The 22663-nt window shown below is 41.2% G+C and overlaps 1 protein-coding gene across 1 annotated transcript in view; it reads right to left on the reverse strand.

Annotated features, from left to right (window-relative positions):
- Positions 1-22663, reverse strand: part of FAT3 (FAT atypical cadherin 3) — a 768910-nt gene that overhangs the window by 588792 nt on the left and 157455 nt on the right. The window contains exon 2 of the mRNA XM_053561979.1: positions 18833-22141. Coding sequence (XP_053417954.1) covers positions 18833-22124 — 3292 coding nt within the window. The 5' untranslated portion in view covers positions 22125-22141. The remainder of the gene's footprint in view (positions 1-18832; positions 22142-22663) is intronic.

Below are 22663 nucleotides of genomic sequence, written 5' to 3' on the forward strand. Positions count from 1 at the left end.
CAAGTGGCCTTGGCTGGTCAATTCCTGCGGAGAATTTGTAATATCCCAGGAAATATCTCAGCCAGGAAAGATGGAGTGCGGAAGGCCACTCTTTGTTTAACAGGTATTGCCTGGAGCCACCAGGGAACAGTTTATAATTGTTTGTGATTTTCGTAGTACTCTAATATTTTATAACGGTACTACAGTTTCTCAATTTAATGTCTGGTGTTTTAATGCTGGGCTTATTTATCTTACCAAAACAAAGTAATAATTGCAAAGTAGAAAAACACTTTGGGAAAAGAAATGTTTGCATATGTTAATGACTTAATTTAAAGAGTTCTGTGAGCAAAAGCTGAAGACATATGATAAAAAAAAAAATGTGCTTTCACCTTTGTTTCAAACATCAGTACACACACGGTCAACTCTGCCATTGGCATTTGAGTAAAAGGTGGTCATTATTAATAGCCATGTCAGTAACTCAGCATCTCAGTAATAAATACAGCTAATAATGACAACCTAAGACACCAAATTCATCTTCTAAATTATCGGGACAATCTTGAACAAAATAGCACCCAGGCGTTCAAGTCCTGGGTTCAAGGCTCAACTTGAACCTAGTGCCCCTGACCAGCCCTAGGGCCTCTAGGACCCAATAAGTCACAGCTTCCTCAAATGTCAACCCTGGGTCCTGGGTTCAACAGGCTCCAAAGAGCCCTTAAATATTTTTCTTTAAAATGCAATGTGATTATAATTTTACTAGGGAAAATATTAAATTACTCTAATTGTTTGAAAATTCATAATTTAGGTATGGTGCATGTGTATGTGTGTTTACTAAACAGGTGAACATACGTCGACTTCCCTGCATGTAGGCTTTATCTTCTCAGCCAGAATGGAAGTCCTCTGACTGCAGGACCGAGCTCCAGGGCCACCAACTCAGACAACACATGTGACATGTTAGCTGTTCAATCCAATATGCTTAAAGACAACACATTTCACAACAGCGAAAGTGCAACTGCTATAAAATAGTATTCAGAAAAATTCCTCCATAAGGAAGATGGGATAGATGTATACAATTAAGAGTGGGGGTGAAGTAGTGAAAACATCTGTCCCCTTACGGAACAGACGTGGCAGAGATGAGGGAAATTTGAGGAAGGGTCCGTTCATGTCAAGACTCAATTCACTGGAAAATACTTTGAAACAGGATACCTGTGTGCCTAAAAACTATGCACTTACAATCATGTCTTTCAAATTATATTCTTCTACAATTCACAGTGATTTTTTTTAAATCACAAAGAGTAGTGATCGGAGTTTGTGGCAATCAACCAAACTCATGTCCCATTTTTGCCTTACTGAAAAAAATCAAACAGTTTACAAATTTTTTCATGATTTTTACCAGAGGCATGGATGAGTTCAAGAACATGAAAAACTCACAGAGTGTCTAACAGACAGTGTGAAGTGCGGGGTGATGGGGGTGACGGTGTGAAGGAGGAAGAGGCCTTGTCTTCCTGCAACATGATGTCTACCCAGGGTGACAGGTAACAGCTTGAGGCTCTGTCTCAAAAAAACTGAGTTCCTGGCCATGACAAGATGGGAGGTCAGGCACACCTTGTTAGGCAAGGCCTGCGGCAGGGTTTCTAAAGAGTTTTATTGGCACATAGTCACACTTATGCATTCATGGACTGGTCCTGCCATGGCAGAGTATTTGTGATAGAGACCATATGGTCTGCAAACCCTAAAATATTTACTATCTGGCCCTTTACAGAAAAGTTTGTCAGCCCTTGATCTAAAGAATTAAAACTCAAATATAACTATTTCAAAGTAAAAAAAAAAAAAAAAAAAAAAAGGAAGCAGAGAAGATGGAGTAACAATATTATATTGTGACCAGGAAGGAATATGGGCAAATAAGCCGGAGAAAAGAAACTCTCCAACTCCTCCCCCTTTAGCTCCGCTTCGCGCTCCCTCCCCACTTCCAGCCCATGAGCTCCTGCACCTACAGTTGACTCCGGATGCTCATAATAAAGGAGGGGTATTAATAAAAGACGTTTTGCCACATCAATCAAAGAATACAAAGTGCCACTACTTTTCCCCTGTAGTTCTTAGCAGTCCACGGTCCACAGAAATAGGGATCACAAAACCTTGAAAACCAGAACCCTTGGGAAATGTGTTATTTTGTATATCTGAATACCGGCCAGGTAGGCATCATGATTTGTGGAGTTTTGTTTTGCTTAGGTTTTTTTTTTTTTTTTTTTGGGGGGGGGTGGGATAAAATAATCCTTCCAAAGTGCACTGCAAGTCTCTACCTAAACTCAGTCTGTGCACCAAGACCCACTCAGCGTAGCCTTCTCCACAGCTGCCCCAACTCAGCATTCACCCCACTTCCCGACAGCTCCCCGCTGCTGCAACAGAGTAAGGAGGCCCCTCGGGGTGCTCCCTGATGACGAGACGTGCTAGGTGATCACTGAACACTGACCAGACCGTACGCAAGAAAGCACCTGCTTCTCTATCTGCTGACCAGGCACCCCCAACAAACCCAGGGGTTCTGTGACTTAACGTCCTGTGTCTGTGGTTCCCAACCCCTGGGCTGCAGCCCATCCCTGGTCCACGGCCCAGGACTGGTCTGATGCCTGTTAGGAACCATCACGCCTGAGCTGCACCTCTTGTCTTCTCCCCTCCATCCCCCACCCCAATGTCGGTGCTGTCTCCCCCAGGCAGTCCCTGGTCCCAATAAGGTTAAGGTCCACCTTCCTACTTATAGATCTGGCTGATAAGAGGCCAGACATGGGAAGAAGCCAGAAGGAGAAATTCCTCACCCTTCCTTCCAACTCCAGGCTGCCTGGTTCAAGGTGCTGTGGTCCTCACTGCCCTCCCTGGAGACAGGAAGGTTGCCTGAACAATGCAGGGGCATTGTAAGGGGCTGCGACCAACTTGACTACACACCAACTCATATCTGGTCTCCCTTCCATAAGTATGGCTTTCCTGTTTCTTCACTCCTGCTCCCCTAGAATTACACCCTTAAGAAAACGTTCTGTAGCTTTTCCCTTTGGCTCTGTTTTCTAGGGAACCAGGGCCACGACAGGGATTTCGACTCTTCATTACAGTGATCAGCCACTATATTGTGGGGTAATGAAGTGATGAGCTCCCTTGGGGCTTAAGCCCTCAAGGCAACACTTGGGGCTGTCTATCCAGAAAGTGCCTGGACTGTCCTGCTTGGGCTCTTAGACCCCGGGGCCGACCTACCTCCTTCAAACCCCAGCTCCACCACAAACTGTGAAACCAGGACAAGAAATTTAAAATCAAGCTTTTACTTCCTCATCTATAAGATATGAATTATAAGAGCACTTATCTCATACCATCCTTACAAAAAGTGATTTGATGTATATTTAATACCTGGCACATGATAAACACAGAATGGGTGGGCGTTAGTTATTTCTCTTGATGCCTGAATCACAGGCTAATTTCTCATAGTTATAAGTATGTCTACCTGAGCAAATATCTCTGCCTTGCAATTTCTAAAATACCACAGGTTTATATATCAGAAAGTCAGTCTTACTAAAATTGTGTACAAAATAAAAGGAGATAGGGTCTGGATAAGAATATAAGAGTTTATGTATATTGGTGCAATTTCTTTGTAAAGTCTATTTAAAAAGCCCTCAACAGCAATGTTTGCTTGTATTCCAGTTCTTAAGCATATTCTACCAAATTGTGAAGTTCTAAATTAGCTGAAGTACTATTACCCATCTTTGAGTCATGCCGTATCCCTGCAGAATATAGAATTTTGAGTTAGCATGATTACCCTTGAATACATACACTGTACTGCTGGAAACACAAGAATTTAATGACCATAAATGGGGCTCTCACTCCCTCCATTTCTGAGTTTACAAGTTTACCTTGTAGGATAAATATCAATCTAGGATCAATTACCAGACAGAAGAGGAAGAACACCTGATATTTTAGCATCTCAGAGCTGCATTTTTAAAACGGTTATCCACTATTTAATCACTGTGCTTTCATTTCAAGCCTCACTCAGTTTAATCACTACTCTTTACTTAACCGAAGATTCCATTAGAAGTATTCTCGAGGTGCAACACAGAATCCCTAACTCTACCGAGGTTTCTGGAGATGTGTGACGTGCATGAGGAGGGCGGAAGAAAACTAACCTTACTTTCCATCTTCACAGCCCCAGGGCCTCAGACTCACATATCCCAAGTATAAAATTCCTTATCAAAGCAGACTTCAAGACCATGTTTTTTTGTTTGTTTTCCATTTTATGTTCAATTTATTTCCAGTGTCTGATATGTAGAATTAACTCAAAAGCTACTTTTTGCAGATGAACACATGCAAGTCTGGGAGACAACGAAAATTATGAACAACTGTGATCTGAGTTGGGCTATATTCTTTCATGAAATTTCAGTAGAGACTCTGTAATGGAAAATTCCTAGGGAACACAGGGCCTTAAGTAGATGTTTCATATTTTGATTTATTTAAAAAAAAGAAGTATCAACTATTGACCATTCAAAAATAGATTTAATCCTTTACTTACTCCTTCAGAAGGATGCATCAAGCACATTTTACTTTAATCTCGATAACTCAGGTTTTAAGACTGTCTTCTGTATGAATAGAGTCATACTATTAATATGCCTTCTGGATTCTATGTGAACAAAGAAATTATAAGTGATATTAAGATTTAAAACAATGTTTATTTTTAATAATCAATGTGCTTTATCTTAGGGTCCATGCAATGAAATCAGAAACGTCCTACCAAAACCAGCGGTTGATAGGGATGGAAAGTAGCTGACGGTAAGATGTGCTAATACAATGCAAATTATAATAAATTATATCATTTTTAGTAAATTATAACAATAATGTGCAAATTATTAAAGTAATTCTCCTTACAATTTAGGAGAAATCCTCATATCATCTTTTCAGGATATAGATGAACAGCCTAAGAACTCTGGGACAGTGACAGGGCAGCTCTCTGAAGCTCTTTCACTTGTTTCCTGGGTGCTGATGCGTTGTTACTAGTGAATTCCCAGAGCGAGTGAGCCCAGGGAACAGTGCAGCTCTCTTACCAACCAACTGCTCTGCATGGACAGTGAGCCAGAAGCTCTATACTTCTTGAACTTGAAGATTTGTTATTTATTCTTCCAGCGATACTTAGCTACAGAGTTTCTAAGATTCCTCCGTGACAGACACAGAGACACCAGGCAGCCAGATCCACCCAGACAAACCTAATCTCATGTCCTCTGCAGTCTGTCTGTGAGCTCAAGGATATACATGGGTGGCACCAAAATTAAACCTGGTCTAGGTGTCACTGGCACCTTAAAATCAGGACTAGACTGGGGCCTGGCCCAGCTCAGTTGCTCCTCCCCAATGACCTTGAATATGTCTTTCAGAAAAACTAACACTCACATCACTCAACAGAGACAGGTTGAACACAAGGTTGTCATAGCCAACGCCTCCAAGCCCCAAGGAGGAAGCACCCCAGCAATGGTTCCCACAGTCATGTATTTTTATACATTTTGCAAAAGTAATACACCACAACAACTCGAAACTTCTTTTTCTAACTCCTTCAACGTCCCCTCCGTGACTCCTCATAGCATATCAGGGAGAGTGGCTGCAGGCATTTCAGGGATCTGTCTAAAAGAGAACTGAGGTGAGGATACATTTACTTTGCATTTAGTGGAACTATTTAAATGGTTCAGTTCCATATATACAAACTATTGTTAGCCATCCCAGTGTAAGAACAGCTTCAGAAAACACTCCTCCTGGCAACTGCGCAGAGCTGTCCAGCACCGTAAGGACTGGAAGTAAGGACTGGAACTTAACGTCGCCATGTGAACAGACCCTGTGGAAGGCAGCACTTCATTAACACAGTGATGGAGGACAAACTGGGCTCAGAATGTGCAGAGCCAGGAGCTAATCTGTGGGAAATGACTAAATCATTAGACATGTAGAGTTGTAATTGGAAGATCTGGTGTCACATCCCACTCCTGACACCATTAGTCAGGGCCCAGGACTGGCCAGGTCTCGGCCCGGCTTCACTAGGTTCTGGACACGGACCACTAAGTTACCTTGCTCAGGTCTCTTAGGTGCCTGAGAGCTATCTACTTTACCTGGAGGGAGAGAGTGTGTCTTAGAGAGGGTAAAGCAGTCTTCTTAGAAACATGGATCTTAGTCTTTAGTAGAGCTTGGTAATCCTCAGCAGAGAGACGCCACGCTGGCGTTCTGCAGGCAGCAGAGGAGACAGAGTCAGAGTAAGCGGGTCCGTGATAGAATGCACACACCTGACTGCCTTCTCCTCCAGCCTAATATAAGGCTGATCTCGTGCCTTTCAACACCACAGGTGTGGAGACTGCCAATTCACCACTGCTCTCATCTTGTGAGCTCTCATGCTTGTGAGGAGAGCTAAATTCCCCTCCATGCCCTTTTCACCAAAGTGTTCCCTTATTGAGCTATACAGGTATTTCTGATAACTCTCACTCCTCCTAGCCATAGGCTATATGGGCTGCTACAATCTGGTTCTTGCCTACACAGTCAAAATGGAAGTTACCTCCTGAATGACACAGCCTCCAAATTATAAATGCACTATGATGTTTTTCTCTGATTTATTAAATTCACAAAAATAGAACTATTTCTAGAATTGTGTTGTTATTATTTATAGAACACAGACCTTTAGCAAGAATATCTGTAATAGTTTATAAGACAGAAACTTGATAGAGGGTTTTCCAGATTTGACACCAATGATGAAAAAATTCACCTAGCATTAAAAAATACAAGCTGTGACTCTGCAGAGTCTACGTGCTCAAAAAGAGAAATAAATGTCAATAAACCGTACTGGATAAAGATTAAATAATCTTTCTATACTTTCTACAGCAATAATTATACTCTAACTAAAAGTACAACCAGGGCGGCACCTGTGGCTCAAAGGAGTAGGGTGCTGGCCCCATATGTCGGAGGTGGCGGGTTCAAACCCAGCCCTGGCCAAAAACTGCAAAAAAAAAAAAAAAAAAAAGAAAGAAAAAAGTACAACCAAAAAAAGGTAGGAGAAATCAGTAAAGAGGTGTGTTGGGCATTTAATCAATAAAAATATTATGCTACTTTTCTGACTTTTGTGACAGTTATAGTATTTTTTTGACTTTTAAGCTTGCAGGTTACTGCAATTTGTTTCCTTGTTCTAAATACATACCATAATTTTATTGTCATCACCTACTCTGTTTTTCAAAGCAGGCATCCAAAATAGAGTAAGATTCTGGCCTCACAAATCCTAGATTCATTTCTGGGGTTAGAAATTCCCTGACCATTAAGCCTCGCTGATACACACATCATCATCAACTCACCTTGGTGCTCCAGTAATTTCTCATGCTGTCTTGTCTCCAATTGGAATTTGTAAAAATTGTGCAATGCCAAGGGGTGATGCTGAGGTCACAAGGAACGTGATGAATGGCCAACAGAAGACATCCATTATGTCGTGTCACTTGGGTATCACATGGTTTGCAATTACGTGCTCTTCTGCCTCTAGGAGCAGCCCTTGACTTGATCATGACACATCTTCTTCATTGTGACACTCCATGCCAACAAGAGCACAGGTGCACAGCAAGGGTGGGAATGAGGAAGGAAGAGGAGGAGGGTGAGAAAAAGGAGGAAGGAAAGGACGAAGAAAGAAAAAGCCTACTTCTACGGCACGTAGAGGAAAAAAACATCAAAATGGCTTCGACTCTATTTTATACATTACAAACTCTTAATGTTTTTGCCATAATATCTTTGTGTGTATGTGTGCGTGTATCTCCAAATTTTATCTTAATTCCTTCAAATTTTATTCACTTTTACTTCAAGATATTTCACTATGTCATTTTATTCAGTATTATTCTCACTGTGTGTTGGTGTTTAAAAGCAACTAGAATATTCACTATGATATGCAAATGAAAATCCATGAATGTAATCACAAAGAGTGGCCCAGAGGAGCCACTAAATCCTACAACATCCAAGGGGAAAATTTGGAGAGTCCAGTTCTATTCAATAATATATACACCAGTGCCAAGAATTTAATATAAATGGAACTGAATCCTACAAACAACTCTTTGTAGATTCTGTCTGTCAACATGACATGCTTTCATAAAAACTGGCAAGCTAAAAATACAGACTACAGCCCATTTTCATTTCATTTTCTTTTCAATGAAACAGGGTGAATATAGTGACATCACATAAATATTTATCAAGTTCTACAACTCTTCCAACTGTAATAATTTTTTTTTTTGCAGTTTCTAGACAGAGCAGTGTTTGAACCCGTTACCTCTGGTCTATGGGGCCGGTGCCCTACTCCTTTGAGCCACAGGCACTGTCCCCAACTGTAATAATTAATAAAAGTATCCTCCAATATGCATATAAAATACCTGCAAAAAAACATTTTTTAGAAACCCGAAATGAGATACAAGCCAGCTGAAGTCATCAAGGGCATTAAATTTGCCTTCTTGAGGGCCAGTAATATATGAAGCAATCAGTGGGTCGTTTTGCCTGTACTTTCTGCTTACTAGCTTTCTGAAATTTCACTCTTTGTTAATTGAAGGAATAAAAACTATATAATACCACTTGGCACTTGGGGAAATTAAGGACTCTGGCCGAAAGGGCTAGGAAAGCCATTGAAAACATTCACTCGTACATACACAAAACAAGTGCGCAGAGAAAAGACCACACAAGTTTCCAGGCTGCTGGCTTACCACCCTATTTGGATCACCTCTTTATGGCTGTCATTATTTTTATCATTTACTAGGTACGCAGGGACAAGAGCGGCCGAGTCTGATACACAATGCAAACATAATTGCAGATTGGAACCAAGAGTCCTCTATTAAAACCTAAATTGCCTTCAGCCAACAGTTAAGAAAAGGTCAAGAAGAAGGTACTTGCTGAAAAGAATAATAAAAGCCTGCTGTTCATTATTTTCCAGAAGCTTCTAATCCTTTCTCCCACCTGGGTTACATGACAATGACTAAGTTCATCAGAATGTTGTAGAGTGTTCAGGGCTCCTCCGGGAAACATTATTTTTCTCTCAAATAATTATGGTCAAAAAGTCTAGAGCCAAGAAAAGTTTTTGCTGTCACCTGATCATAACTTCATTCCTCCCTTTTCCTTGCTCTGGCCCCAAGGGGAATATTTAAGGGCAAGTCCGGGCCAAAATTCAAGGAACCTTTTTTGATTTAGATGGGCGGGAATTATCTCAAAAAAGGAAAGAGGACAGAAAATGTCATTGAGTCCAGATTTGTCATGAATTACACCAAAGCTGCCAAATAACATCTGTCTTCCTCCTCAACTTGTCAGAGAGAAGTTGCCACGTAAATTTGGGGAAAAGCAGCTGGAAATGTTAACACCCATCCATAAGATAAAATAGAATTTCCGGTGGCTCTAAATATAAAGAAAAGGAAAGTTCATATTATATTACAATATAAAAGAGTATACTACTATGGAAATTAATCATCCCCTTTTATATCTGGGCTGGAGCTAATGGTTTCTTCAATGGCAAAAAGCTCTTCATTTTTTCTAACAACACAGCTCCTCCATTTCTTGGTTTTTGTTTGCCCACTCTTGACTATCTGATGATTAGAGACTGCAGATAAAGAATATTAGACTCAGCACCAGCAGGTAGCAAACAGTTCTGCAATTGAACTAAATAACTAAACACTCAGTAGTTTGTCTTTATTGTTTCCTTGGCCACTAGCCAAAATAAATCCTTCTCTCTGCAGAAGATCAAAGCCAGCACCACACTGTTTGAGAGCCGAAAAAATCTCAGTACCCTATCATCCAGCTGAACCCCTCTTTTTCTTATGCTGGTTGGACAGAGTCTTTAGCAAAGGAAAGGTTGTCCTTTCATGGTAGAAATGATATGCTAAGTTAAATGGTGAGATAGGGCCCTCTGGTATCACTTTCTTAATTGTAAAAATGGAAGCCCTGGGTAATTATCTCTCTACTGATTCTCCAGGGCTTCAAGATAATGTGCCAACACATCAGAGCAGTATTACAGAAACCGAAGTTAATAAGAATTACTAGAAAACAGCAGTCACAAGTCTTTGAAATATATATTTTTTGAATTAAATCATAGCTGTGTACCTTAATGCAATCGTGGGATACAATGTGCTGGTCTTACATACAATTTGAAATATTTTCATCACACTGGTCAACATAGCCTTTATGGTATTTTCTTAGTTATTGTGTTAAGACATTTATATTCTACACCTAGTAAATTTCACATGTACCCTTGCAAGATGCACCATAGGTGTGGTCCCACCAATCACCCTCCCTCCACCCGTCCTCCCCTCTCCCCTCCCTCTCCCCTTTCCCCTTCTTCTTGGGCTATAATTGGGTTATAGCGTTCATAAGAAAGCTATAAATTGGTTTCATAGTAGAGCTGAGTACATTGGATACTTTTCCTTCCATTCTGGAGATACTTTGCTAAGAAGAATATGTTCCAGCTCCATCCATGTAAACATGAAAGAGGTAGTGATTTTTTTTTTTTTAATTAAAAAATCTGCTTTAGAAATATTTAACTCAAAAAAATATTTTATCAGTCAGGGTCCTGGCAGAAAACAGATGGCATACCCAAACTGAGTTAGGAACATTTAATAAATAGTCTATTTACAAAAGTGTGGATAGAATTTAGGAAAAGTAAAGTGTACAAACAAATAACACAGTACTCCAGGGCCAGTCACAGCAGGGAACTGTCACCGCCCATCAGAGGGTGCAGCCAGCCCATGGTAACCAGTGTGAACAGAGTCAAATGGAAGGGTACTCTGACTCAGCTCTCTTCTTTCTCTTGGTTTCCACTGGCAGAACCAACAGATGTTAGAGAGCAAACACCTTGCTGGCCCAGGAGGTCAGCCTATGAGGCACGGAGCAGAGAGAAGAATCAGAAGAGCTCTGGGGAGTCAAATGAGAGAGAACTAGCGCAGCTCTGAGCACAGCGAGGTACCTTCAGTGACTGTTGGAATAATCTAATATTTAATAGTTTCACAGGGATTAATGCGCCGGAGACACCTTTTGGGGGCGTCTGTCCGAGTCCAGTGGACATTAGGTCTCCTAAGCCTCTTCTGAGTCTATGAAAACATCTAGAATAAAAGGAGAATTCTAGGCTCAGATAAGCTTGAAAAATGCATCCTAGAGTCTCAGCACAAAGAATGGAAAAGACAAGCGCATAGACACCACGTGACTTTTTCTTCTTGAAGTAACTGTCCCCGCCTTCCAGGATGCCTCAAGGAGAGCGTCTATGGGAAGCATTGGCACAGATCTTGGCACATAAAGGAACAGTGCTCAGTAAACGTTGACCACTGCCACCACGGCCATGGCAGCATCACCAGCAGCTGCCTTCTGACCTCTCAGACTGTAAAACTGCTACCACGGAGACCCCAGGTCTTACACCTGTGCCTCTTTGTGTCACTAGCGCCTGGCCCAGCGACTTACACGTAGGTAGCGCTCAATTAATGTTATACTATAAAGACAAAGTGAGAGCTGTCGCAGGCTACATCAGCTTGTTCTCGTACTCAGTAAATGTTCAAGCTTTCCCCCAGCCTCATGCTGGAGAATGTCGTAAGTCAGTTTCAGCTGCTAGAACACCATACCTTATGCTGAGTAATTTGTAGAAAACAGAAATGTATTGCCCACAGTTGTGGAGGCTGGGCAGTCCGCTATCCAGGCACCAGCAGGGTCTGAAGAGGGCTTGTTCCTCACAGATAGCACCTGCGGTGTGTGCTCACCAGGCAGGAGGGAAAGGGGACTCACTCAAGCTTCTGTTATAGGGCACTAGTCCCATTAAGAGCATAAAGCCCTCATGATTTAATTACTTCCCCAAGGCCCTTCTTGTTAACATTAACATTTGGTATCAGTTTCTCATCTATTAATTTGGGGTTGAGGGCACCAACATTCAGAATGTAACCCAAGGAGGGCTCTTTTCTGCCCCCATCAGTGTTGGGCGTGGCCCTCGATCTGTTCTAACCAGTGGCATGTGGACTAGTTTTGAGTGGCGGCTTTAGGAACACTGCAGGTTTCCCCCAGCCCTCTTCAACTCCTGCCCTCCATTCAGAGAGCTTCACCTCCCAGACAGTGAGTCCTCCTTCATCCTGGGCCTAGAAATGGGAGGACATGTCCATCAGATTGGAGGTCAGTCCAGTATGCCACGGTGTTGTTTCTGCTGTTCCTCCAGGTTCCAGGGCAAGAAAAAAAATGCTTATGTCCATCAGCTGTGGAAATTTTGTGATAAATTGGTATGGATCAATAATGCAGAAAAAATCTGACTAATGTATAGCAAAGTTATGATTGCATGCTGGAGTGGAAAACATGGGATTTGAAGTCCATTGTGCTAGAGTTCAAATCGCAACTCTAACTAACAGTTCAACTAACAGATCAGTGACCCTGATTGGGCAAGCCTCAATCAAAAATATAAATTGGGGGAACGACTCCCTATTTAACAAATGGTGCTGGGAGAATTGGCTGGCGACTTGTAGAAGACGGAAACTGGACCCACACCTTTCACCATTAACAAAAATTGACTTTCACTGGATAAAAGATTTAAACTTAAGACATGAGACTATAAAGATTCTTGGAGAGAGTACAGGAGAAACACTTGAAGAAATTGACCTGGGATAATACTTTATGAGGAGGACTCCCCGGGCAATTGAAGCAACACCAAAAATACATGACTTGGATCTGATCAAACTAAAAAGCTTCTGCACAGCCAAGAACACAGTAAGTAAAGCAAGCAGACAGCCCTCAGAATGGGAGAGACTATTTGCAGGTTATGCTTCTGACAAAGGTTTGATAACCAGAATCCACAGAGAACTCAAACTTATTAATAAGAAAAGAACACGTAATCCCATTTCACTGTGGGCAAGGGACTTGAACAGAAGCTTCTCTGAAGAAGACAGGTGCATGGTCTACAGACACATGAAAAACTGCTCATCATCTTTAATCATCAGAGAAATGCAAATCAAAAGCACTTTGAGATATCATCTAACTCCCATAAGAGTGGCTCACATAACAAAATCCCACAACTACAGATGTTGGCATGGATGTGTAGAGAAGGGAACACTTCCACACTGCTGGTGAGAATGTAAGCTGATACGTCCCTTTGGTAAAGAAGTATGGAGAACACTCAGGGATCTAAAAGTAGACCTGCCGTTTGATCCTGCAATTCCTCTACAAGGTGTATATTCAAAAGACCAAAAATCACTTTATAACAAAGATATTTGCACCAGATTGTTCATTGCGGCTCAATTCATAATAGGCAAGTCATGGAAGAAGCCCAAGTGCCCACAGACCCATGAATGGATTAATAAATTGTGGTATACATATACCATGGAATATTATGCAGCCTTAAAAAAGATGGAGACTTTACCTCTTTTACATTTACATGGATGGAGCTGGAACATATTCTACTTAGTAAAGTATCTCAAGAATGGAAGAAAAAATATCCAATGTACTCAGTACTATTATGAAACCAATTAACAATCACTCTCACTTTCATATGAAGAATAGATCACAACTATGGCCCAAGATGAAGGAGGGAGAATGGGCGGATGGGAGGGGAGGAGGGTGGCCAGAAGGTGAGAGGGTGAATGGTGGGATCACACCTGTGGTGCACAAGGGTACATGTCGGATCTATTAGTATAGAGTATAAATGTCTTAACCCAATAACTAAGTAAACGAGATGAGGTATATATTAAACAGTGTGATGTGAGGTTCCTAATTCTATATGAAACCAGCACAGTGTACCCCACAAATGCATTAATGTATACATGATCTATGTGTTTATGATTTAATAAAAAAATAAAATTAAAAAAAGAAAGAAGTAGTACCTAAAAAGTACCTTCCTTGTACAGCACCTGAAACATAATAGATACTTGATAAATGGAAGAAATAGCACAATTAATAATAATGGATATCGAAATATCTTCCCAATTATCCATGATTAAAGTGTTGAACTATAAATTATTCATCTCAATTTGATAGTTCTTTAATTAACCTCAGATAAGTAAAGTGATGAAATCATTGCTGAAGTTTTTAGCTTACAAAACAACTAAAAAAAATCACACTTGATAATACACACTATGCTCTTTCAAAAATCATTTAAAACCTCTGAGTAGTCAAGAATATGAATCCCTGTTGTGTCAAAGAATAAGAATGCATTCTTTGTGAAGGAAAAAATGATTAAATTGCATCTTCCAGACTAGTGATTTAAATTGTGATCAAATCCACTGAAGCTGAGGAGGCCCCCAGTTAATCTATTTTCAGTGAACATTATTAAACATTTATTAAAAGCCTGTGCATGGTAAAGAATTTCAAAGGTATGGTTTTGCTCACTGAGTTCCAAAAAGTCAAGAACATAAAACTACTAATGCATCAGCTAATCCCATCATACACACTTTCACAGAACATAAGCTCTACAATTACTGAAGCACAGAAATAGAATTCTGATCTACTGGGAAGGCATTCAGAAAAATATCACCACTAATGAATAATAAGATTTATTTAGATTGTAAAATTTGACTAGAAAAGAAATATATCTAAGACATGAGCTCAAGTTTCTGCCTTTCAAAACAATGAGGAAAAAGGCTCTACAGAAAAGATATAATCTGGTAGCTACTCTGTTAGGAGCCCACGTAATTTAGGGTAGTGTCTCCAAAACATATGTTAGATGTGTTTAAATGAAAATTCCTGGGTTCCTATCTTTGAGAAGTTGGCCCGGGAATCTGCATTGTTAATGAACTCTCCAGGTGATTCCTGTGAACCCTGAGAACCACTAGCCAATGCATGCCATTGAGTAAACTTCGGTAGTTGACTTTTAAAGGCTTTAAAAAACAAAAGTCCAAACAAGTTTAGGTCATTTCACATCCGTGGAGAAATGACCAAATGAAGACAATGGAGTCTGGACTAAGGAACTGCTATGGGGCTAGAGAGCCATTCAGGATGTGGGTGGTGGCTCACACCTGTAATCCTAGCACTCTGGGAGGCTGAGGTGGGTGGATTGCTTGAGCCCAGGAGTTTGAGACCAGCCAGAGCAAGAGCCAGACCTGTCTATAATGAAAATAGGAAAACTAGCCGGGTGTTGTGGCACATGACTATAGTCCTAGCTACTCTGGAGGCTGAGGCAGGAGAATTTGAGCCCAAGAGTTTGAGGTTGCTATGAGCTAGGACGCCACAGAACTCTACCCAGGGTGACAGAGTGAGATCTGTCTCAGAGAAAAAAAAAAAAAAAAGCTATTCATCATGCTACCAGCTCAAACCATGAATTTTTAGCACTTGGAGACAAGGAGCTGACGGGCCATTCAACAGGAGTGTGAACCGAAAAGTACCCTGGGGATGATTTCCCTTATTGGACACAAAATTGCCAAACTTCTCCTCAACCCTCCCCTCCCCAGGCACAAGTCCAGATAATCATTCCTCATCCGCTTCTGGACTAGGATGCTAAAAGCTACAAGTGGTGAGAGGGGAGAGAGACAGATAGCTAAGATTTTATGGGCAGCGCCTGTAGCTCAAAGGAGTAAGGAGCTGGTCCCATATACCAGAGATAGTGGGTTCAAACGCAGCCCCGGCCAAAAACTGCAAAAAAAAAAAAATTATTATGCAGATACTCTAATCATCATTTAAAAACTCAACAACAAGCCCAAACATTTTTCTTACAATAGATACAAACTTATATCCATCTCTTAAGAGTCTAAAGAGAACAGAAGGATATTATAAGGGAGAAAGAAAATGGTACTATAGTTTTAAAGTTCAAAAAATAAATCAGAAACATATGCAATGAATAGAAAGGGAGGAGAGGTGGTTCTAGATCCAGCTTTATGTCCTCTCCTGGGCATGTGGTTTGATACAACTCACTCAGCAGCTCTTTAACACAAAGTAATGTCTATAAGAAACAGCTTTTCTAAACCACAGAGCAAGGTCAAAATGCAAGTGGCGTTATCTTGGTCAATGAAAAAAATTTTCCGTATAACCCAGAATATAAGAGAACAAACACAGAACAGTGACAAGGACAAAGAATATCAAACTCTTGGAGTCGAGAATTATAACATAAATTACAACATGAATTATAATTATAAGCACACGTGTGTTATTTTCTAAAATAACACCTAAGATAAAAAGGATAAACCACGGAACCTATGGAAAATCCAGGCCACTTTCACCAAATTGCCCCTACTTTTGACGGCACCAAGCAAGTTGTCCTGATAAAGACAACTCTGGGTGGCTTGATGGAGTCAACTAGACAGCAGTGAGTGATTCAGCTTGACATTTTCCTATTGACCTACCCACTCACATCTACCTGAATCACAAAGCTAAGCTTGGCCATTGGGGAAGTCACAGAAATAATAGGTCTGTAAAGAAAAAAGGAAGGGTAATCCATGGCCAGTGCCTTGAGTCCATGAGCCCAGGGATGGGAGGACTTGGGAAATGATTTAACACTTTATTCCCTTACAGGCTTTAAATCAACACCAAACTTAAGTGTACGTGGGATTGTGCAAGGTAACCTGTACTTATCTTCAGAGGGGAGAGAGCATGGTGCATGGCAGTCAGGCAGAGCTGAGTCTGAAACCTGTCTCCAAGGTTTATGTCTCCTCCAAACCTCAGGGCACAAGCTGGTAACTATGAGCCCCTCCTCATGGGGCCCTTGGAAGAATTAAACAGGACTGCCTGACTGTCAAATCTTTCATACAGTGACTTGGGCCCTGTGAGCACTCAAGGATGTCATTAGTATTAGCAGTAAAGTATTAGCATGGAGTAGCCACTCCGCAAAGGTTCATTCCCTTTCTTTCTCATTTTATACTTCAAAGGTAGAAATATATTCCGAGCAAATTACAAAGAATATATAACAAAATACAGCACGTGTCCAATCAGGACTTAATTTTCCTAACATTTACTTTTTCCTTCATTGTGGCTACAGAGACCAGTTTTACAATTTGTACTGGCCACAGTTAGAGCCCATGTATACAAATGACAGTTGAAATTTGACAGGGTACGGGTTTTTTTTTTTAAATCCAATATTTAATACAGTTTCTCAAGTATTTTTTCTAGTGTTATGGATGTACAGTTAGCATCCATATAATGAGACCTTCCCACTGTGTGTTCCAGCCAACAGCCTTGCCAGGACGATTATGAACTGGCTGACTCTGTCCCTTGTCCCCAAACGCACATGCTGAACCCTCATCCCCAGCGCGATGACATCTGGAGGTGGAGCTTTTGGGGAAATAACTGATTTTCCCCTGGCATGCCATGGCCCACTGCCGTGCCATCAGAGGATCTCAAGTATGCCACGAAAATTGTTAAAGATCATTAATTAAATTATTTTTGAAAGATGTTCAAAGCACGGTACACCTTTTTTTAATGCTTTTTTTGGGGATCAACATAATTTAAATGTGCCATGGAAGTTTAACGATAGGTTTAAGTTTGCCCTGAGATTAAAAAAAAAAAAAGGTTGAAAAATACTGGTTCTGATGAAGCACTGAGAGGGATAGGATCAGTGCCCTTCTAAGAAGAAAGAGATCAAAGCCTTCTCTCTGTCATGTGAAAACACGGTAAGAAGCTGGCAGACAGAGGCCCTGACCTTGACTCTGCTGGCCTTCCAGCCTGCAGAAGAGAAATAAATAGAGAACATTTATTTCTCTTTATTTCATTAAGAGAAATAATTATCTGCTGTTTAAGCAACTCAGGTATTTTGTTTTGTTTTTGTTTGTTTGTTTTATTGTTGGGGATTCATTGAGGGTACAATAAGCCAGGTTACACTGATTACAATTGTTAGGTAAAGTCCCTCTTGCAATCATGTCTTGCCCCCATAAAGTGTCACACTTTATGGGGGCAACTCAGGTATTTTGTTACAGCAGCCTGACCTAATTAAGACAGGAAGCAAAGCTCTCTCTGAGTGTTGCAGACAATTATGTAATGTTGAGAAGTGTGTCCTAAACACTGGACAGTCCTAATATTACCCACCACTGACTCAAGAATAGAAAAGACACAGCCCCAATCCTAAGGTGGATACAATAAAGCCTAGAAAAATTCACAGTGTTAATAAACACACACAGACACAGACAGGCATCTGTCTAGACACAGGAACCGTTAACAAAACCATAATGATAATAACAAATATTCAAAAATACTTACGTCTGTATCTACGATGGAAAATGAAAAAGTCAAGAGCAATGAAAATATTGGGATGATTTTGCCCTTTATTTAAACACGTTCAGTAAAACATCGATTCTTACAAATAGAATCTTAAAAACAATTTTTATGATTAACATTCATAGGAAGTCTCCTCTGTTCTTTTATGAAAACGTCTGTAGAAACATATCTCCTTGTATTAATGGGGCATACACAGCACAAACATCCAATTCCAGGGCCAGACGTACCCAGGGAACACACACAACCAATGAGCTCATCCACTACCACGTTGGCAAAGCCTTACTGCAAAGGGAAAGATTCCTGTACAAGATCCATTGGAAAATCCATTTCACACTTCTCCTTTAAAGCCAATTCAAATGTAATTTACCTTATCAGGGCCCTTCATTTACCAAGGGTCAGAAGTACAATCAACAGGGATGACAATTACTTATGCTTGTCAAAAAATGACCCCCGTAGCAGTAATGCCGAGCAGGAAAAAAACAAAACAAAACTGGGACGCCCTCTCACAACTATGGCTAGTACTGCATGAACACATCTTCTTACAAACCAACACCTTCTAAGAAAAAGCTTTTAGTTACGGCGTCTCTGCACCACATACAACCTTATTTGTCATTCCGAGCTAGTGCCCTAGTAGACCTTTACTTGTCCCATATTGATGATCTAGGAGAAGTGAAACAACACTTCTGGCACAAAATGTTAGACTTACCGCTCTCATCGTCGATACTGAACCTTCCGAGACCACTGCCATCCCTGATGGAGTACTGGATCTCTCCATCCCTTCCGGAGTCTTCATCTCGGGCAATTACCTGCAGCACACTCGTTCCAACACGTGAGTTTTCTTTTACAGATCCAACAACAGCAAAGTCTGGGAAATAGGGGGTGTGGAGGTTTTCATTGACATCCACCACTTCCACCTCAACAAAAGAAACAGATGACAGAGAGACAGGCCGCCCTTTGTCTTTGGCCCGAACCGTGAGGTTGTAGAACTGCTGCTTTTCATAGTCGAGCTCTTTGCTCAAGCGGATGGCGCCACTTGCCTTATCGATTTCAAACCTTCCATTATAGTCGTTGACCAAAGAATAGCGCACTTGACCCCCCAGTCCAAGATCCGGATCGTGGGTCTCCAGCCAAGCAATGACGGTGCCAATGGGAAGATCTTCAAGAACCTTCACACTGTAGCTGGTGGGGATGAATGCCGGGGAGCAGTCGTTGACGTCATCTAAGAACACTTTGAGAGTGACCACGGAGAACAGCTGCCGACCACTTTCCGCCTTGTCCCTGGCTTCTATTTTCAAAGAGTAGTTTGCTTTTGATTCTCTGTCCAACTGGTCAGCTACATAAACGATTCCGGTTGAGCTATTGATGGCAAACTGCCGCGTGTCTGTCAAGACCGAGTAAGTGACTTCACCATTAGAGCCCAAGTCTTTGTCCCTGGCTTCTACTTGAATAATCTCAGTACCAATACTTGAACTTTCAAGAATGTTAACAGAGTAACTGTCTTGAATAAACACTGGGCTGTTGTCATTAGCATCCTCCACATTGACGGTCAGCAGCCTCCATGAAGATTTCTGTGGATTTCCTAAGTCATAGATAGTAATATTAAGGAGATAAAGATCTGTGTGTTCTCGATCCATAGGCATGAGAACTTTCAGCTGCCCAGTCTCCATATCGATATTAAAGCAACTATCTGTATTTCCATCAGATATCGTAAATAGCACCTTCCCATTGAAGCCGGAGTCGGCGTCATAGGCTTTAATCTTGAGGATGTTAGCACCAACTGGTAGGTCTTCCTTCACAGCCACATCCGAAGGAAAAGACTTATCAAAATGTGGTCCCTGCCTATTAATGGAATAGTAGTCAAGAAATCCATCTTCCAGATTCAGCTTCCCATTTGCTTTCGCCTTAATGAGTAGTTTCTCTGCCAGCTTTTGAGCAACCCGAGTTTCTCTGCAACTGAAGCTCTTTGAAGACACCTTCCCGTGAAGGACTGAAATGTTCATGGACATGGGGTCTGCAAGATTCTCTCCGTCGGTTGCTGTAATTCTGAGGGCAAAATGGCCATTTTTAACTCCCGAATTCAACAATGACTTTTTAAGCTGCAAAACACCGGAATCTGGGTTTAAGTAAAAGAAGCCAAGTTCATTTCCAGAAATGATTTTGTACTTTACAAGTTCCAGTTCATCGATATCAATCGCGGAGACAGCTGTGATGTGACCGCCGACTGGAAAGTCATATGAAATAACTCCCTGGCAAGCCACTTTTTCAAAGAGAGGGCTGTTGTCGTTAACATTCCCTATTCGAATAGTCACATTCACTTCGCTTTCATGGCGGTAAGGTGAACCCCAGTCAGAGGCTCTGACGATGAATCTATAAGTTTCTGGAGAAGACTCAAAATCCAATTCTTCAGTTGTGCTAATGACACCTGTAAACTGGTTAATGGCAAAAGGTAACCGATTCAGGCTGGCAATACTGTAAGTGATGTACCCATTTTCTCCTTTATCCTTATCAAAAGCAGAAACTGTCAGAATGCTTGTCCCCACCGGGACACTTTCATTGACGTAAGTATTGTACTGTGTCTGCTGAAATTCTGGGGTGTGGTCGTTGGCGTCTTCTATGCCAATGACAACTTGTGCTCTTAAATCTCCTTCCTTGTTTGTCACCTCCAGTTTATAAACCTCCTTCTTAACAGTATTCAGGGGTTGTGCTGTAACAATGAGACCTGAGCGAGGATTAATTTTAAAGTACTCGGCATCCTCACCAGGAGATAATTTATATTCCACATCTAGCGGTTCAGGACTTAACTTTACTATCACCACCACAACCCCAGGAGGGGAAAACTCACTTACCCTCACATCATACATTTCTTTTTCAAATCTAACTGGGACTGTGTCTCTTTTAGGGTTGGCAATGTGAATGACCTTTAATGCTGAAAACTTTTGAGGAGACCCCTTGTCTTTTGCTTGTAGAGTGAGATTGTAGCCACAGGAAAAGCTCTCCCAGTCAACCTGCTTTCTTTCCTTAATCTTGTATTCGTTCAACCACTTTCCTTCCTTGGCCAGAAAGAACTGATCTAGAGGATCCCCAGCCACAATGGAAACAGACTCAATCTCTCCATTGGCCCCTTCGTCTGAGTCATCAACTGTCACCACTGCATATGTCGGCTCTTTGTCTAATGAGGAGGGAACATGAGTGACCACGTGGATCATTGGGGCATGTTCGTTGACACGTTCAATGTGAACATAAAGCTTTGCAGTACTGCTCACTCCATTGTTTCCATAAAGTTTCATTCCCCGGTCCACAGCCAGAATTTCCAGATCGTACCTATTCTTTTCATCATAATTTAATCTTCCACTTAAAGAGATGACACCACTTGTGGGATGAACTGAAAAGAGATCAACCTTGTTTTTAAAGTAGTAATAGAATTCTCCATTGGAACCAATATCTGCATCTGTCGCTGTCACCTGGGCGACACTAGTCCTCAGAGGTGTGCTCTCTGCGATTGTAACTGAGTATGTGGTGGGGGAAAACAGAGGCCTCAGGTCATTCATATCTAAAACCTGTATATTTACTTTGGCCCATGCTTCCAAATCTTCTCCTCTGACAGAACCTTTTATGATCAATAAATAATTGTCCTGAATTTCCCTATTCAATATTGCCGAATTGCCACCCTTAGTTCTTATTCTGAGGAAACAGAAATCTGCAATGATGACTTCCTCAGCTTTGAAAAAGCCTTCCTCATCTCCGGATACGATTCTGTATTTGATATCCCAGGACAGGTCTATCAAAGTGATGCCCATTCTGCTCTGGCTGTTGACGTAAGTCCTTGCGGCTGAGTTCTCATACACTGTAGCATTATAAATGGAATGTGTGAAGTGGAATCCCAGGGCTCCAGGCCCTGGCAGCCCCTGGGAGACAGTAGCCAAAAGCTTGAGAAGCAGGAGGATGAGGCACGAAGGAGGAGGCCGTGTAGCCACACAGTATCCCATAATTACATCCATCACATCATACTTCCATCCTAAGGGGGGAAAAGGAGAGAGAGAAAAGACGAATTAGCCATGACAAAAGAGAGCAAACGTAGGAAGTCACTATTACGACATAATGCTTTGTAAAAACTTGATTATAAAATCTTCTTACTAAAACATCAACACAAGAAAAAAAATCAGAAGACTCACCACTACTGCATAATGGGGAATCCAGAAGGACTACAATTCAATCTTATTTTAATTTTTCTTAAATGATATGTTTATACTGCCGATTGTTCATTGGTATAAAATTTCTTTCATTCTGAGCATCAGTGTAGACAGATGCCTTACGCATTTATTTACCTTAGACTTAAAATGGCGTTTATTGCAGCTCAATTTACAATCGCCAAAATGTGGAAACAGCCTAAATGCCCACCAACCCAGTGATGGATTAACAAGCTGTGGTATATGTACACCATGGAATACTATTCAGCTATTAAAAAAAATGGAGACTTTACATCCTTCGTATTAACCTGGATGGACGTGGAAGACATTATTCTTAGTAAAGCATCACA

The sequence above is a fragment of the Nycticebus coucang genome, chromosome 14 (genome assembly GCF_027406575.1).
Source record: "Nycticebus coucang isolate mNycCou1 chromosome 14, mNycCou1.pri, whole genome shotgun sequence".
Taxonomy (NCBI): domain Eukaryota; kingdom Metazoa; phylum Chordata; class Mammalia; order Primates; family Lorisidae; genus Nycticebus; species Nycticebus coucang.